This window comes from Chinchilla lanigera, unplaced genomic scaffold (genome assembly GCF_000276665.1).
Source record: "Chinchilla lanigera isolate Chin_1 unplaced genomic scaffold, ChiLan1.0 scaffold00160, whole genome shotgun sequence".
Taxonomy (NCBI): Eukaryota; Metazoa; Chordata; class Mammalia; order Rodentia; family Chinchillidae; genus Chinchilla; species Chinchilla lanigera.
The window spans coordinates 1441103-1460041 of record NW_004955561.1 but is presented as its reverse complement, the minus strand read 5'-3'; the positions used below and the strand labels follow the sequence as shown (position 1 = coordinate 1460041).

General features: G+C 43.8%; 1 protein-coding gene across 1 annotated transcript; it reads left to right on the top strand.

Annotated features, from left to right (window-relative positions):
* The first annotated feature begins 53 nt into the window (after positions 1-53).
* Emc3 (ER membrane protein complex subunit 3) lies at positions 54-17089 on the top strand. Its single transcript, XM_005413063.2, has 8 exons — positions 54-340; positions 6884-6941; positions 7275-7368; positions 9325-9429; positions 10652-10733; positions 12706-12785; positions 13599-13681; positions 16662-17089. Exons 1-8 carry the CDS (start codon positions 186-188, stop codon positions 16788-16790), a joined length of 786 nt encoding a protein of 261 aa, XP_005413120.1. The 5' UTR covers positions 54-185; the 3' UTR covers positions 16791-17089.
* Positions 17090-18939: the final 1850 nt, after the last annotated feature.

Here is an 18939-nt window from a genome sequence, read left to right as displayed (position 1 = left end):
CGTGCGCGTGACGTCACGCCCGCGCGCCGGAAGTCGGCGCCCGGCAGCCCAGCTGGAAGCGCGTCCATCAGGATCTAGGCTGCTGTGGTGTCCCGGCCCGCCAGCCTGAGCGGCGGGAGAAGGCCCCGGAGCGGATTCGGAGGGAAACCGCACTCTCCGCGGCGGGCAGTCGTCTCTCAGCGAAGATGGCGGGGCCAGAGCTGTTGCTGGACTCCAACATCCGCCTCTGGGTAGTCCTTCCCATCGTGATCATCACTTTCTTCGTAGGCATGATCCGCCACTACGTGTCCATACTGTTGCAGAGCGACAAGAAGCTCACCCAGGAACAAGTATCTGACAGGTCAGCGCCCTTCCCCACCTGGCCGGCCTCACCCCTGTAGCCCTGGGCAGTAAAGCGCAGGGCTTTTGTCAGCCGAGATCTCCTCGCCCTTGCTGGCTGGTTGACCTCGGCTGCTGCCTCGGTTTCACTTTTGTCTTCTATAGGGGATGGTAACAGTGCCCACGCCACAGAACAGGCATGGAGTTGAACTAGATGATGTCTGTAAAACCCTTAGCTTGGGGCCCGAGACCTGGGAAGTACTTAAAGGCGGAAAAAAAAAACGCTTTGCTAATACGAGGCTAAAATGCCTGCTATGGGTTATTAGTCTTTGCCACATCCAGTCACGTGGATGTGATAATCCACACTCTTCCACATCACCCAGTGGTCAGCTGAGATGCTAAGAAACACAGTGCTCTGCAAACTAAAACTGCCTTAGAAATTAGAGGAGTTGTAATTACTATATTTCCCCTCCTAAGGTGGAACCAACTTCGTCCTCATGTGCTTCCTTCCAGTATTTATCCGCGGAGACATGCATTTGAGATGATTTGGGGGTTATCTGGATTCGTGCTCCTGTGTAGTAAAATAAATAACAATTTTTTAAACCGTTGACTTATGCATCTCTCACTTTAACAAAGAGAGTAAACATCAAGTTGAGAAGTTTCCACAGGTGACAGTTGTCTTGTGAAAATTTAATAATGTTTGATTTTACTGTATTTATTTTCAAAATTACTTTCTTTTGTGGCAGATAATACTAGATTTCCACTTGCTGGTAATTTAAAGATTACTTCAAATTAAAAACTTATATAAGGGGCCCGGGATATAGCTCAGCCGCAGAGCACCTGCCTGGCAAGCTCCAGGTCCTAAGTACTATTCCTGGTACCCCCCCCCCAAAAAAAAATATAAGTCAAGCACATGCCTGTAATCTCAGCACTCTGGGAGGCTGAGGCAGAAAGATAACAAGTTTGAGTCAGCCAGAGCAATTTAGCAACTTAATGAGACCCTGTCCCAAATTTTTAAATAGTACTGGGGATGTAGCTGACCTGAGTGATCCTGCTGTCACAGTCACTCTTCTTTTTTTTTTTCCTGCGTCGGGGATTGAACCTAGGCCCCAGGTTCAATTCCCAGTACCATTCCCCTCCCTCAAAAAGCTCAGTATATGATAATATAAATGCTAAGTAAATGAAAATGACTTTAGTTTGGGGAGTACTTTATCATTTTCATTTGTCATTCCGGAGGAGAGAACAATCATAGGCCAACATTTTACTAAACACTTATTCTCTACCAGGCGCTAGGCAAAGCACTTGTATTTGTTAATTCCTGCAGAACTCAAAGCAACTCTGTAAGGTATGCACTCGTCCTGTTTTAAGAAGCTGAAGCTTAAAGAGGTTCACACTTGGTAACATTTAGGACTTCAAGTCAAGATTTCCCAAGCCTAGGGCTCATTCCTCTGTACCAGTGTGACCACTTGGATTAGTGTGTGGTATGTGTGTGATAAAAGTTTCAGAACTGACCAAAGCCAGCCCCCTGGAGTTAACCTTAACAAGTCAGTTTACTCTACAAATGAATTGTATAGACAGATGCAAAATAGAGTGCTCTACTTGATACCTATGAATTACATTTTTTATATACTCACAGTACATTAGTACTGAGATAGGTAAACCCATTGTTACAGTTGAAGAAAAGGAAGCTTGGAGAAGTTGTCTTCCCAAAGTAACCAAAGTAGTAAAATGTTGTGTATGTACTTGAACCCACAGTGACTTTACTGATCTGCTATTGTGATTTTTTTTTTCCCCCTGTACCCAGGATGGAACCTAGGGCTTCATATGTGCTAGGCAAATGCTCTAACACTGAGGTATGTCTCCACCCCTTTTCATTTTGAGGCAAGGCCTTGCTAAGTTGTGCAGGCTGGCTTCAAAACTTAGGATCTTAATGCCTCAGCCTCCTAAGTAGTTGGAATTATAGGAATGGGCCATCTCACCAGGTTTATGATTCTTACCATGATTCCTGCTATTATACATTCTCTGCCACAATTTTCTGGGCTACTTCACCATGCTTTTTAGAGTAACAGTTCTGAATGCTATCACACGTACAGCTCTTTTCTAACCCTAAAATGTAGTTGATGCAGTCTACCTATAGGACTTTTTTTTTTTTTTGACAACAAGGTCTCACTATGTAGCTCAGCTTGGCCCTGAACTGTGTAGTCCAGGGTGGCCTCAAACTTGCAGTGATCCTTCTGCCTCAGCCTTTCAAATGCTGGGATTACAAGCCACCATACCTGGCTCAGAACTTTTTAAAAAGCAACATAATGCTCTAGTTGTAATAACCAGGAGAAATAAACTAATTTATAATCACCAAAATCAGGACTGGTCAATTGTAGGCTAAAACAGATGAATATTACAGAAGTCAGTATTGTCAGTGTTGCATGACCTGGAAATTACTGAATCTGGAAAATGTGCCGCTGCCACCACCAAAGCAAATGGAATTAGGTTTGAGGCTTAGATAATTAAAAAGTTTGGTAAAAAGACCAAAAAAACAAACAAACAAACAAGCCAGGTGTGGTTTTGCATGCCTGTAATCCCAGCACTTGGGAAGCTAAGGCAGGAGGGTCATTGGGAGTTCGAGACCAGCCTGGGCTACAAAGTGAGCTCAAGGCCAGTCTGAATGGCATACTGAGACCCTGTTTTTTTAAAAAAATGTTTGGTGAGATACTAAAAAATCATTTGTGACATGGGACAATTCTTCATAATTCAGTATACGGAATTCATCAGCATTGAGGCTAATGAGCACTTAGACATCTTTTCACCCCTAACAAATGGTAGTGCACATGCCTTTTCCCCTCTATTCCATCATTTTAACGATCAGAAAGTTTCCCACTTCCCTACAGGGCCACCGCCCCTGGTCAGAACTGCTCCCTTTCCTACCTGTAAGGGGTGGAATTGTGCCTGCTGTGGTGTGGTGCGGTCATCATTGAACTTGTGCAGGATGCTAGACATTCTGAAGTAGCCCAAGTCCAAGGCAGGAAAGGTGGGTTTTAGTTGTAAAACACTGCTCTAAGTACAGTATAGATTAGCATTAGCCTGAATGAGCATGAAGTGGGACATTTGGTTCCTTAAATTATTAAGCTTTTACTGCTTCAAAACTTTACTAAAATTGTTCTCTAAAATGTAGTAAGCCAAAAGTTAAATACTGAGTAAAATATATTAGACTTTTAAAAAATCACAAATTCTTTTGGAGGGGCAGTGGGGGTTGAGCCCAGGACCTCGGCATGCATGGCAAGCGTCCTACACTGGCAGTTTCCCAGTACTGTAGATTCCTAAGCTCAGGGAGCTCCAGTTTGAGAATTCCTTACTCTAAAAACTAAAGCTTTAGTCTAAGGAAAATGTCTTTTGGTTGCAAATTACTAAACATTTATCTTTTTTTTTTTTTTTTTTTGCAGTACCAGGGATTGAACTCATGACCTTACACTTGCCAAGCAGGCGCTTATGCCACTGAGCTATACCCCAGCCCCCCTAAACATTTATCTTTATAACCTGTACAAGGACTTTTTTTTTTTAGTTAGCCACAGAAATGAAAACAAAATTTTAAAAATTTTGTAGAATTTGTAGACCTTGGAGAAGGTCATAAATCATATCTATACATGATCTCAGCTTCATAAATTGAGCATTTAGAAATGTACAGTATCATTCACACTTACCTTGATGCCTCAGGTCACAATTCTCAACCCCAATTCTACAAAACCACTCAGAAGTATAAAATATAAGAGATGCAGCTTCATATCTATTGATCACAGCCCTGGAAAAGCCTGAATTACACATACAGTGAACAAGTTTTTATGAATAACCTACTTTGTGCCCTTCACTTTGCCCTAGGCAAAGTAGGGTACAACTGGCACATACCTATAATCCCAGCTACTCAGGAGGCTGAGGCAGGAGGATTGCAAGGTCAAGTCCAGCCTGGGCCAGTTAGCAAGACCCTATCTCAAAAACAAGAGTTGGGCATGGGGCTCAGTGGTAGAGTACTTGTTAGCATGTGTAAGACCCTAGGTTCAGTCCCTAACACCATGAAGAGAAAAAAGATCTGAGAGCCTAGTCAGAATGTTTCCGTCCAAGTGATGACACACACAAAGAGGAAATAATAGATCTCATTGACCTAGTACCTAGGATATTTTATGTGTAGTAGTAATTACTTTAAATGAGATAATACATGAGAAGGATTCAGTTTAAAACTCTTCACTAGTTTGCTTTTGCTCATAAAATCTGATGAAAACCAGAGATAATAGCCCAATCTATAATTCCAGGACTTTAATCCCAGGCTGAGATTGGAGGATCACCAGTTCAAGATCAGAGTGGACAATCTGGGGACTTATCAAGAACCTGCCACAAAATAAAAACTGAAAAAAGGGCTGAGGATGGATATAGTCCAGTGCAAAAGCCCTGGATTCACAGGTGGATATGATGGCACATGCCTGTGATCCCAATACTCAAGAGGCTGAGGCAGGGGGATTATAGCAAGTTCAAGGCCAGCCTAGGCTACATAGTGATACCCTGTTTCAAAAAAACAACAACATACCAGGCGTGGTGGCACACACGTGTAATCCCAGCACTGGGGAGGTTGAGGCAAAAGCAGGAGGATCACTGCCCTGGGCTACATAGTGAGTTAGGCCAGTCTGAATTACATGGTGAGACCCTGTCTCAAAACAATAACAAAGACCAGAGTACAGTGGGGCTATTACGGCCTTGCGAAGTGTGGCTCTTGCAAACCTCTTCAGCCTTGTTTTCTGTAGTTCTCTTTCTTTTCACCATTTGGCCTTTACTTGGGTCCTAAGACACATAGCATTTCTTCCTGCTGCAGCGCATGTACATGACATTACCCCCAGCACTTCGTCAGGGTAATTCCCAGTCGTTCCTCAGATTCCAGCTTAATGCTCATCTTCAGCAGTTTTCTGTCAGTCCTTGATTTCTTAGAATCAGTCAGGTCCCTGTGTTAGACATATTAATACCCTCCATCCCTCTTTCTAGGATATACGTAACTGCCGGATTTCACATTGAACTCCTGTGGTCATTTTCTTTCTCTCCCACTAGACTTTAGCTGTCATGCGATATTTGCATGTTGCTTATTGTCACGGTATCTAATTTAGTACCTGGAACTGAGGGGTTTGAGAACTACTTGTTCAGTGAAAGTGTCCATCTGTTAGGGCACAGAATGAGCATGACAGCTTAGGGAGTCTGACTGACTTCCTTAAGATCACATAGCTGTAAGCAGCAGAGACAGAATTTGGCCAGTTTAAATTTTTACTCATTCTACACCCGGTATTTCTTAAACTTTTAGTGGTAAAGGCTAGTTTGGGGAGTTGTTTTTTTGTTTTCAGTCTATTGTAGGCTAATGCTTTTGTGAAAAAAAATAATTTCCTCACAAACTTGGAATGTTGTGAGGTCAGATATCCTGAAAGTCTCTGAACCATTGTTCTCAGTGTCTGTATTTATCTTGTCACAGAGCAGCACTGGAACATAGGCCACACTTGGAGTAGCATTAGATCAGCTCCCGGGGAGTAGAATACCTCACAGGTCACCTATAGGCAAGAGAAGGGAAGCTGGGCATAGGGAAGACCTGCGTGGAAAGATGGCGTTTGATGGGAGTGTGGCAGCACAATTGGTAGAGCTGGCAGAGTGGGGAGCTGGAGCAGGAGGGTGGCAGGAGCCCAGGAGCACTGACTGCTCCTGCAGTGATTGCTACTGGGAACAGAGAGAGAAAGTACATGTAGTTTCCTTGGGTTAGGTTTACTTTTTTTCACTTTGCAAGATTTCCATTAACTTAAGGGCTTTTTCTTCCTTTAAACAACTTTTGAAAACAGAAAATGAGTATCTTGATCCCTGTTTTGTTGGTATTTGTGTCTAAGTGCTACCCAGTTAATATATAGCAGTCTGGTATCAGTAGTGATCAACTTGTGCTCACTTCAGCAGCACAGATACTAAAGTTGGAACAGTACAGAGATTAGCATGGCCCTGCATAAAGATGACACACAAATTTGTGAAGTGCTCCATATTTTTAAAAAATGATCAGCTTGTCCTGAGATCTCTGAATATAACTTCATTTATTCAGTAATTATGTACGGAGAACTGTCTAGCCTTCTGAATCCTAGTGGGATTTTTATTTTTTGTCTGTCAGATAACACCCTTCTCAAGGCTTGTCATTTCTGTGTTTATTAAGCAGTTTTTTCTTTTGTCCTCCATCTTCCCCTTCTGCCCCCAAGTCTTTTGAGCAATATCCAACAGCTACTCTTTTCACTCAGAACACTTTCTTCTTAGCATATTATAAAGAAAAAATTGTGCCTTCCTCAGAAGGATTTGTTTAGAACCAGTTACTTGTGAAGGCTACTTTTTAAAAAAGCCTCAATGTTAAGTTAAATATGTCTGTTTTTAAGGTACTTGAATGTTGGAAAGTTTCCACACAGTTGTTGCCAAGTAGGTCCTCTCTTATGTTTAAATAGGTCTTCTACTTTATCCTCTCATTTTCTTCTAGTGTTTCACTTTTTTAAAATCTCATTATCTTGGTTGTATTTTTCAGTCAAGTCTTAATTCGAAGCAGAGTCCTCCGGGAAAATGGAAAATACATTCCCAAACAGGTACTCATTTACAGTATCTTTTATTAAAAAGTCTACCTTTCACTGTTGAGCAGTAGATAGCTGAATGTTTTATAAGAGGACTCTTTCGGGAGAGCTGGAGGTTGGCAACTTGGTAATTAAGCTGTGGCCTCATGGTTGCTGTCATTGTGACCTTACCCTTCTTAGGAAATTGTTTTTAAATCTGACTCAGCTAAAGTGTCATGTCAGCTGCCAAGTAGGCCGACAGCTCTGAGTGTCACCTCTTCAAGGGCTTTCTGACCTGTTCTCTGGAGAATTGTTTGATGATTTGCTGTGTCACAGTCCTTGGACTTAAAAGCTTTTTTTCCCTACTAGTCTTTCTTGACACGGAAATATTACTTCAACAACCCAGAGGATGGATTTTTCAAAAAAACTAAAAGGAAAGTAGTGCCACCTTCTCCTATGACTGGTATGTTCTTTCCCATCTCTTACCTTTGAAAAAGATTTTTAACCTGGATTATTGGGTGTGGTGGGGGGAGAGACAGAGGGTATACATTTTTAAATATTAAATTATAGAGCATAATGTGCAAGGGCCTTAGAAAATACCTAATATGGGGATCTATGAAACCCCAGTTCTCTTTTTCAAATAACTCTCCTGAACCTCCAGTGTAGAAAGTAGGTTTTGGAAGTGCTCTCAGCTGATAGAGTGGCAGAAGGCCAGGCCCTCATCCCTGGGTCTCCTTGCTGTTCCTCGGAGCATAGCTGGAAGTTTTCCCACCCACTGCTGCTCGTGGACCTACAGCCGACAGATGGCCTCCACTCCTTCTGCCTGAGCAAGAAAGAGCTCTGGGACTCTTAGGCCAACCAGGTCCTCACAGACATGATTGCATTTTCTGCTCAGATAGATTTCTGACTTCCACATCCCTATCTTGTAAAAAATACAACATGTTTAAAACAAAAATAATCTCTTATTTTAGTGCTCATTTCTTTAGCTCTTTTAAACCCATACAGAATGTACTAGAGTTAAGAAAATCCAGGAGAAGCTGGGCGTGGTGGCACATGCTTATAATCCCAGGACTCGGGAAGCTAGGGTAGGAAGATCATTGTGAGTTCAAGACCAGCTTGGGCTACAAAGTGAGCTCAAGGCCATCCTGAACTGCATAGTAAAACCCTGTCTCAAAAAGACAAAAACAAAAAAAAACAAAAAAAAAGCCAGAAAGAAAACTTAAGAGAAAACGCCAATAGTTATATGAATATATTTGACCAGGCAATACAAATAAAAACAAGATGTCTTTTTTAAGCCCATTAAATTGGCAAAGATTGAAAGATTGACCCAAGTCACTATTCACAAGAGTAGTCAGGCCATGTGGTCAGGTCTCACTGAGGGACAGTCTGATAAAATCTGAGTGTTGTTAGTGCTGGGAATGGGCCCAGGGCCTTGCGTGCACACACATAAGCACTGTTCCACTGACCTACACCACAGCTGCTAATAGCTATCAGTTTTAAGTCTTTATACCCCTTAACCCAGAAGTTCTTCCAAGAATTTCTTTTACAACTGGATGCTGTGGTGCACACCTATAATCCTAGCTACTCAGGAGGCTGAGGCAGGAAGAGTGCAAGTTGGAGGCAGCCTGAGCTACATAGTAAGACCATTACAAAAAGAAGTCTGGGGATGTGTAGATCAGTGCATGGCTCTAGATTAAAAGTCTAATACTGCAAAGAAAAAAACCAAGAAATTTCTCTTACAGTAACACTTAGATAACCATGCAGATTTGTGTATGAGATGGTTATCTGCTCTATTGTTTATTAGAAAAAAGAGTTGGAAAGCCAAGTGTGGTGGCACATACCTATAATCCCAGCACTTGAGAGGCTGAGGCAGGAGGATAGCCATGAGTTTGAGGCCAGCCTGGGCTACATAAGGAGTTTAAGGCCAGCTCAAAGTACCGTGTCTCACAAAAATGAAGAAAAAACTAATATAGGGGCTGGGGATTTAGCTCGGCGGCAAAAGCGCCTGCCTGGCAAGCGCAAGGTCGTGAGTTCGGTTCCCGGTACCGGAGAAAAACCAAAAAAAAAAAAAAGAAAAAACTAATATATTAAACATAGAATCCCTTTATATTGTGTATGTATAAATTGAGACGAAAGAATATGAAAGAGTGACTGGGGATTTAGCTCAGCAGCACACCACCTGCCTGGCAAGCTCAAGGTCGTGAGTTCGATTCCCGGTACCGGAAAAAAAAAAAAAAAAGAATATGAAAGAAACAATTCAAAGTGTTTTTCATGAATGAGCTGAGGGGAACTGTGTATATCTTAATTTCGATGCCATTTGATCTTTTTACAACAAACATGTGCCACATGAATTGTCCAACACATTAAGTTTACAGAAAGCAGGAGAGGTAAGCCTGTGGTCTCTGTGCTTCCACCTCAGATCCCACGATGCTCACGGACATGATGAAAGGGAACGTCACAAATGTGCTCCCCATGATTCTCATTGGTGGATGGATCAACATGACATTCTCAGGCTTTGTCACAAGTGAGTTGCAGAACAGCAGTCCTCATCTGCACCTGGCCCCGTGTCCCACAGACACAACATCACAGGCTTAGATTTCCTTATGGAAACTGATAGCATTCTCTAAATGTATTATTATGTTGTGATTTTATGGTTCCTGTTTCAAACTGATTCTAAATTCAAAATGTGGATGCTTTTTTAAAATTTTTAATTTTTATTAGGAATATTTGCAGTAGATGATGATTACATTCATTATGAAAAAGTGGTACATGTACAAACATCTCAGTTTTTTCCCTTGCCCTGCACCCCCTTTTTTAAAAAAATTTTTTTGCCAGTCAGGTATGATGCACACCTGTAACCCTAGCACTCTGGAGGCTGAGGCAGGAGGATCACTGTGAGTTCAAAGCCAGCCTGAACTACATGAGTGAGTTTGGGGCCTGCCTGTACTACGTAATGAGACCCCTGCCTCAAAAAACAAAAATTTTTTTCGCCAGCATCAGAATGATTTTTAAGTCCTTATCAAGTTAATTATCGTAAACACAGATTAATGGCCAGGCTAACAGGCCAAATAATGTACAAAACACATAAGACAGTTATACTAAATCAAGGTTCACTCACATGCATTGGCCATGCTGGATTACAGTAACTTTTCTTTTTTTTTCCTATTGTCTGTGTTTTATTTTGTGCTGCATTTGTATACTGGGTTGCTCATATAAGAGAAACTAGGTGATATTTAGGCTTGTGTCTGATACTTCTTTACTAATGGAGACTCAAATGAGTGACTTTCCAATTTGCCTGCACAACTACATATGGTATGCTAGTGACAAGGAATAGAGGGAAACATACTTTTATTTTGATTTTATTTGCTGGATGTTGGGATGAGTTTTCTGTCTATTTGTAAGATGATTTGATTTTAACCAGTTTCGTTTCTTAGTAATAAAATTCTTTGTGAATACATATTCCACTTTGGATTTAATAACTAGATAAGTGCAAATTTTTTCCACATTTTAGGTCACAGCTCAATTTGAGTCTCTGCTTCTTTGGCAATCTAGAAGCTGGTATTATTCAAGGAAACTAGAACAGAATGACATTTTTACTTCTTTTCTGCAAAAATTTCCTCAGATTTCCAAGGCCCATATGGCATGGAGTTCCCACCTTCCCTGGGAAAGAATCAGCATTCGCACTTCTGCTGCTGTAAGAGTAGAACAGCTCAGAGTGCTTGTGAATGTTTCCTTTCTCCCTGCAGCCAAGGTCCCGTTTCCACTGACTCTGCGTTTTAAGCCCATGCTGCAGCAGGGAATCGAACTACTCACGTTAGATGCATCCTGGTAAGAACTTTCTATGATCAAGATTTCTAACCTGCATATTTCACTAACATAGTTCCTTAGAGGTTTATTTTATTGAAACTCTACCTACAATAATGTTACTGGCTTCTGGCAGCTTTTCCATGAGTCTTGCAAAGGAAAGAAGGTGCAAGCCCCTTTCCTTGGGCCATCAGGGTACAAGGATGGATGTGTTAACCCTCTCAAGTAGAAAGGTTAAGCCAAGAACTCCGGCCAGCTTGCTGGACACAGTGGCACATGTAGGCGGGAGGAATGGCAAATTCCGGCCCAGCCTGAATGACTTAGCAAGAAGGGCTAGAGACACAGCTCAGTACAAAGGCTCTGGGTTCAATCCTCAGTACTGAAAAGAAAAAGCAAGAATTGGTTTTGGCTCACAGTCTTGGAGGTTTCAGTTCATGGCTGTGGCCCCATTGCTTTGGGATGAGGTAAGGCAGATTATGGACACAGCATGTGATGGAGCAAGCATTCACTTCATGGTTAGGATATGAAAGAGAGAATGGACAGACCAGCATCCTACAGGCCTTCCCAGGCACTGCAACCTAAACCTCCTATTAGGCTCTTCCTCGTGAAGGCTCTGCCATCTTCCTTAAGCACAACAGGCTAAGCACCAACCTTGAACACGTGGACCTTTGGGGGACATCCACATCCAAACTGTAGAAATCTTTGTGTATGTTTTTTCTAAGATATATTGGTTTCCACTAGTTCTAGTCACTGTTCTAGGGTTTTCCATGTATTACTTCATCCTCATAGCACCTCTATGACGTAATAGAAGAATTGGTATTTGACCAGATCCAAGGCTATCTGCAGCCAGCATTCCAGACTTACTTCCACTGTCTTTTTTTAGTAGCAGAATCATAAAGCCTAAAACCCAAACACTCTTGGGAAACACTGCTATGTTACCTACAACACAGTAATGCCAGTTCACATGTTCTCTGGGCTGTCCATGCCTTCTCAAAGACTGGCCTAGAAAGCAGCCTCATAAGAAGAGAAAGAGGGTGGGTGGTGGGGTCACCGGTGGTGGTTTTGGCTCACCCAGATTAGAGCCATCTCTTATTCTGTGGTAGGAACAGGGCAGGTGCTGGGAGAACATTGGCTGAGAAAACTGCATTAGGAGTAGCATAATTCTGTTTACAGTTAACCTCCCAAGCCCCATTTTGGCTAAGGTAGAACTTCATGGCTTACAGCTTTTGTCTCTTCTCAGCCTGAGGGCAGAGCTGTGACTGCCACACTAATGCACAGAGTAGGGCCTGGGGCCTGAGTAGACAGTTCCTGCTGTAGACAGATCTGCAGTGTTATACTCACATACGTCACTGACTAACCTGCAGTCTGCTGAAGCAGCCAGAATAGACTTCTACTGTTACATGACCTCACTTTGTGGAATCTTTCCATGTATATATCATTTTCCTTATTCCCTTTATATAGTTTTTACTATATGCAAGCATAATTAATGGGGGATGGGTAGGAAACCTCCATTAAAGGAGAGTTTGTTGATAAAGTTCAAAACTTGGAACACTTTCCAATAGTTGTCATCCTCAGCCTTGCAAATACTTGGTTAAGTCTACCTCTGATCCTTTCTTCTAAGCATGGAACACATAAATACATCAGCACTTGTGATTTCTTGCAGAGAATGGATGCCACAGCCAGAGGTGTGGCTCTCTCACAGGGTGCTTGCCTGGCATGTGTGAGATCCTGGGTTGTATACCAGCAGTGGGGTGGGAGGGTTTGATACCAGACAGGCAGTTTCTTTCCATTTTTATTTTATATATATATATAAAATAAATATATATATATTTTTTAAGTTTATTATATTTTTTAGTGGTAAGAGTGTCTTAACAGTTTATATTTCTTTAGTTGGATGTTGGCTGAATATGGCTGAATATAGACTATGCCAAACAACTTTGGGTGATACAGAAGTGCAAATTATGCTATCAACACTGTTTCACTTTTGCTTTGCTAGGGTGAGTTCTGCATCCTGGTACTTTCTCAATGTATTTGGCCTCCGGAGCATTTATTCTCTGATTCTGGGCCAAGATAATGGTAAGAATGCCTGCTATAAGAAGTAAATACTTCAATAATTGAATCCTCCATGGTAGAGCAAGAAAAGTCATGTAGGTCATGCCATCAGAATAGTCAAACACAAGGAGCTGGGGATTTAGCTCAGCGGCACAGCGCCTGCCTGGCAAGTGCAAGGTCGTGAGTTTGATTCCCGGTACCGGGAGGAAAAAAAAAAATAGTCAAACACAGTGCTTTCTTCCTTAAATTTCTGTGCTTTTTTGAAAGTGTTCTAAAAATTCAGCACTAAAACTTAATTTTCCCCAGCAGTCACTGGGACAGTACTGTATTTGGCTGCCCAAAGTGAGACACCTTCCGAAGGGAGAGACCCGCATCAGCTGTGTCAGCCTGAACTCTGGAAAAGAGCCAGATGGGTCATTTAGTTTACTGACAAGAGTCCTGGCCAGTCCTAAGCCTGGCCATCTGTTATGGGAGGGGCTTCCGACATGCTGACCACTGTCTCTGTGTTTGCTGTTCTGTGGGCTGTTTGGAGCAGGTGAGGTAGAATTTACATAGACTAGACTTACTGCAGCACCTGTGTGTAATAGTTGCTCAATATGTGGCGGCTGTTGTCGCTGTTGTTCAAATTCAGAATAAAGTTCAGGGCATCCTTTAGTCACCGCTCTTCTCCAGCTGTGATCACCCCATTTTTCAGGTTGAGTAAAGTGACTTACACAGAGTCACATAGGCAGTAGAGGACCGGCCCTGGGGGTGGGCAACTAGCATCTGTGAGTGCTATGCTTTGTGGGCTCGAGGGCTTGCTGGCCCGGTGCTCATGCAGCCATGTCTCATCTGCAGCTGCTGACCAGTCTCGAGTGATGCAGGAGCAGATGACGGGAGCTGCCATGGCCATGCCCGCAGACACCAACAAAGCTTTCAAGGTACACTCCCCTGCTTGCCCCGCAGGGCTGTAGTGAGGCCGGCGGGCTGTTACAGTTACAGTGTCCTCTTTCACCTGTGCTTTCAGTAGGCACAAACAACTGCAGTCCAAAAATATTTTGTGGACAGCGCCAAAAATAAATAATGCTAAATTTTAAGTGGTCCACTGTTCTGAGCAGTGTCATCTGGCTCTGTCCCAGCCAGGGTGTGCATCATCATCCCGTGTCAGGGAACCACGCTGCATGTTACCTGCCTCGTGGCAGGCGAAAGAAGAGACCATGTTCATGGAGCGTTTATGACAGTACTGTCCTGTCCTCGGTCTCATGTGTTACTCATCTTCATTGTTAATCTCTTACTGTGCAGAACAAATCACCCTTTGTCGTAGGTGTGGACTCATTGGGAGAACGGGATGTACAGCGTTGGGCGCTGCCCTGCAGTTACAGGCATACACCCACTGGTGAAGACGAAGGGGCACTACAGCACTTTAGAGATTTCTATGCAGGGCCTAATGGTGCATCCAGTTACTCAGGACACTGCGGCAGGAGAGTCACAAGTTTGGGGCCACCCTGGGCAACTTAGGGAAACCCTTTCTCAAAATTTTAAAATGGCTGGGGCTGTTGCTCAGTGGTGGAGTCCTTGCCCAACAGGTAGGAGGCCCTGGATTCGATTGCCAGTACTGAGGAAAAAAGGAAAGAAAAAGAATGGTAAAACCAGGTGTGGTGTCCTAGCTTCCTACATGCCTGTAGTCCTAGCTACTGGGGAGGCTAAGGCATGAGGCTCCCCTGAGCCCAGCAGTACAAGGCCAGCTTAGGCAACGAACTGAGACCCTATCTTGAATACAGGGGAGGTTGGCTCTGAAAGTGTACAATTGTTCTATAATTTGGATTTTTTGTTTATTTTTTGAGACAGGGCCTCAATATGCTGAACTCACTGTATAGCCCAGACTGGCCTCAAACTTGCAGCTATCCTACCTCAGCCTCCCAAGTGCTGGAGTTATAGGCATGCACCACCATTCCCAGCTTTTTTTATTCTTTTATTCTTGGAGGCTTTTTTCATTTAAACTTAAATTTAGCAAAAATGTACTTTACTGCTAGGGATATAGCTCAGCAGCACAGCGCTTGCTGGGCAAGCGCCAGGTCGTAAGTTCGATTCTCATGCCAAAAAAAAAAGAGAGATAGATCAATAGATAGATAGATTTTACATGTTGCCTGTTCGTAAGATAGAATCATCTATAAAATAATTCTTGGCACTTTAAGTGTTTGCCCAAATTTAATCTACATTGTTAATGAAGTTGTGAAATAGTTCAGAGGCCCCAGGTAAACATTTGGGACATTTTTGAACCTTTTGGACCCGGTAGACATTAGATGTAAAGTGCATCTTTAAAAAGCAATGCTGCAGTGGTGGTGAACCTTTTAGAGGCCCAGTGCCAAACTGCAACCAAAACCCACTTATTTATCCCACAGTGTCTATTTATCCCACAGTGTCAGCACTGCCATTAAACCTGAATATTGAGGCTTTTTTAGTTTAGGAAAAAACAACTATACGTTAACATCTTTTCCATTAAAAGAAAAACACAGTAATACCCATGCTGTAACTTCACAACCACTGGCTTAGGGACTAGAGATCTGACTCAGTGGTAGAACATACATTTCAGACTCAAGATGCTCTGGGTTCAATCCCCTGCACTGTCAATTAATTCATACCCAAATAAGTGAAAAAAAACAGCACTTGGGAGGCTGAGGCAGGAGGATTGTTGTGAGTTGGAGACCAGCCTGGGCTACAAAGTGAGCTCAAGGCCAGCCTGAACTGCATAGCAAGACCCTGTCTCAGAAAGACGAAAAACAAACAAAAAAAAGTAGTCTTTTCATGAAAGCATTCTAAAATGTGCAAAGTTCAGTTTCATTTTTACACAGCAAAATCTCATTGATTCAGGTACAAAGAAGTCCTGATAAATGTCATTTGTAAAAAACTCACAGCTAATATCTAGCTCAGCGCTAAAAACAAAAGCTTTTCCCCTGAGAGCAAAAATAAAACAAGGACACCTGCTCTTTTTTTTTTTTTTCCAGACAGTCTCACTATGTAGTTCAGGCTAGCCTTGAACCCACAATGTAGCCCAGGATGGCCTCAGACTCACGGTGGTCCTCCTGCCTCAACCTCATGAGTGCTGGAATTACAAGTGTGCATCACTACCTCCACTGGCACAGTACATTTCTTGAATTAGTGTGAGTAATTAACTGCATACTTCTAGTGTTGTAAATAGAGAATAATGACAGAAAAACTTCGTGAAGCTTTTTTTTTTCCTGAGACAGTGTCTCACTGTGTAGTTCAGACTGGCCCGGAACTCACAGCGATCCTCCTGCCTGAGCTTCCTGTGAAGCATTTTTTAAAAACTAAGGCAAAAGTAGCTAAAATTCTAGAAATGTTTTATTCAACATGTTAATAGCTTACACCCAACTATTATATGCCAAAGTAGTTTTATACTTTACACTATCATGTTTTCCCAGTGATGGACTCATCAGTACCAATTACTGGACTGTACCGAATGTCCTTGTGTGTTTAACTGGTCCAGTGGTTGGCAGAAGTGTTCTTAGGACCTGGAAGCTATTCCCTGCCAGGTGAAAAGGCTCAGAACCTCACACAAGTCTGTCTGTCCTATGTCTCTTGGAGGTCAGCAGGGCCTGAAGCAGGGGTTTTGAGAGTCTAAGCATGTGGCTGGGTATGCCCTGGGGCCTGGGAGTCCCATACACCTGATTTCAATCTCAGCCGCATGAGTTCCTGGCCAAGGACCTTGAACACATGTGGTATCTGCACGTTAGCCTCCTTCCCTGCAGCTGCAGGGTAAGGAGGCGGCAGCACTACCTGGAGCAGCTACGGAGCTACTCTGCAAACACAGGGTGGCTGGGCCAGCCCCGGCCCCAGCACGAGCAGGCAGCACTGCCAGTGATGAGCCCTCTCTTCCCACCCGTGCCTCTGCCCCTGCAGACAGAGTGGGAAGCACTGGAGCTGACAGACCACCAGTGGGCCCTGGACGATGTTGAGGAAGAGCTCATGACCAGGGACCTGCACTTCGAGGGCATGTTCAAGAAGGAGCTGCAGACATCCATCTTCTGAAGCCGGAGCTAGGAGCAGCTGTGTCAGACACCTAAAGTAGCGCTTACCCTTGTACTTTGACTGGAGCCGGAGCCTCTGTGGGTAAAAGGAGGACGCGGGGGCTGGCGGGCATGCGGCAAGGCTCGCTCTTGTCTGGGCTGGGCTCCCCTTTACATTGGAAACTAGAGGACAAGAGGAGTGTGCTGGAGCTGGCTATCTAAACAGTGTTCTCGACCTTCCCTCTGGTAACTCTAGTATGAAAGTCAGAGAAAGGGGAAACTCAGGCTACTAATACCATATAAAAACTTCACAAAAATTCAGTCTTTGGAAGAAACATTGTCATTTGTAACTGGTTGTGTTCACTCAGCCTGACGTCTAACTCCTGTTTTCTTAGGATCCAAACTCCTCTGCATTTACCTTTAACTTTTTGTTAGTATGTTTAACTTTCTTCATAAAAGTAATACATTTCATTTCTAAAAATTTAGAAATTAGGAGTGAGCAAAATGAATCTCCCTCTGTTGTTCATTTTGACCCTACAGACTGACACAAACCATTGTGTCAAAACCTCACTCACATAAGCCTCTCAACATGAATGCCCAGGGCCAGGGCACACTTGGCAGACCCTTCACATCTCAGTACTGTCCAGTGAATGTCAGCAACTGAGAGGCACTGCCAGACACCCATGTGCCTTTGGGATCCTCAAAGACAGGTTGAATAATATGAGTGCTTAACCAGGCATGGTGGCGCATGCCTGTGATACCAGCACTCAGGAGGCTGAGGCAGGAGGATCACCTCGAGTTCCAGGCCAGCCTTGGCTTCATAGTGGGTTCAAGGCCAGCTTGAACTACATAGTGAGACTCTGTCTCAAGAAAACAAAAAGAAAGTTCTTGATCCGAACTTTAGAATACATCAAATCCATTGGCAAATCTGTGGTGCTGTACTGTAAATGGCTATGCAGGTAGATAGAGGCCATTTCCCAAATCACTCTGGATGGGGGAGGATTTACCTATCACAGCAGGAGGGAGCAAGGGTGTTGCTGGAAGACACATAAATCCAGGTCCCCAGCAATGCCTTTAATTAGACTCACGCCAGGGAAGCGGCCAGGTCTTATTTCTATACCAAGAGGTGGATGTAATTTGCATGTTGAGCACTGTAATCAGGAACAAATGGCTTTTGACTGAATTAAACCGTCCTGTTCTCTCTCCTTTGCCTATGAGGTGTTGCCTCTGCACGCGTCACTGGCAGCCTCTGCCAACATCCTGACCAGCGCTGGAGGGCCTTGGATGGTGGAGGGCCCCGGCCCAGTCCCCAGCACCAAAGACAACACTAGAGAGAGAAGCCGGTGTCGGAGGTTGTAGAGCCTCTGGGAAGCTGAAGGGCAGGAGCAAATGGGCCTTAGTCAACTCCCTGAAGCAGACAGACCCGATGGTGGTCTGGGAAGCCTGGGAGAGGCTGAGGGGATGAGACACTGCTGGGCAGGAAAGGGCACCCACGTGGGCAGAATTGAGGGAGATGGTCCTGGCCATCCATGTGGGCAACTGGCACCTGCCCGCTGCACACTCCTGCGTGGCCTGCACAAGCCACGGCCCTTCCCTGGCTGCCCACCTGCCAGCAGTCACAGGTGCAGCCCATGGGGCAGGGGCTGGCAGTCCACAGAAAGGGAGACCCGAGGTCTCCCTGTGACCCCGCAGCCCCACAGCAGACAGCAAGCTGTGAGGGCACTGGCTCATCCACGCTGAAGAGTGAACGTGGCGGCGGCTGAGTAGTGACAGACTCGTGGATTCCCTCGAGTTGATCTCGTTTCAGGAACATGTTTCCATGAGTGTTAAATACAGAAAGTAAAACAGGGCGTTGGTGCCCTAATAAGTGCATAACTGCCACATGGACATATTCCAAGGGGTGTACACCAGGGTGTGTGTCTGCCAGTGATTACAGAAGCAACAGTAAAAAGCAGAAAGTCAGGGAGAAGGGCACAGTGCAGATGCCTGTCAATAGAAAACCAGTGGTGAAAAGTGAGAAGACGCATCTGCAAGAACTTACACAGATTTTCCCTCATGGCATTGCCTATAAAATACCAAATGGGGAACAGCTGTCCACTTAATCAGTGGACAGATACAGTTCAGTACTGTATATCCATAGGATGAAATACCATGCAAGGAGCAGAAGTAAA

What these genes read in the sequence shown, in the direction of transcription:
- Emc3 (XM_005413063.2), top strand. Translation starts at nt 186, where the DNA reads ATGGCGGGGCCAGAGCTGTTGCTGGACTCCAACATCCGCCTCTGGGTA. An exon ending in GAAAATACATTCCCAAACAG is followed by an intron (nt 6,942 to 7,274) that starts GTACTCATTTAC and finishes TTTCCCTACTAG; the next exon opens with TCTTTCTTGACACGGAAATA. An exon ending in ACACCAACAAAGCTTTCAAG is followed by an intron (nt 13,682 to 16,661) that starts GTACACTCCCCT and finishes CTGCCCCTGCAG; the next exon opens with ACAGAGTGGGAAGCACTGGA.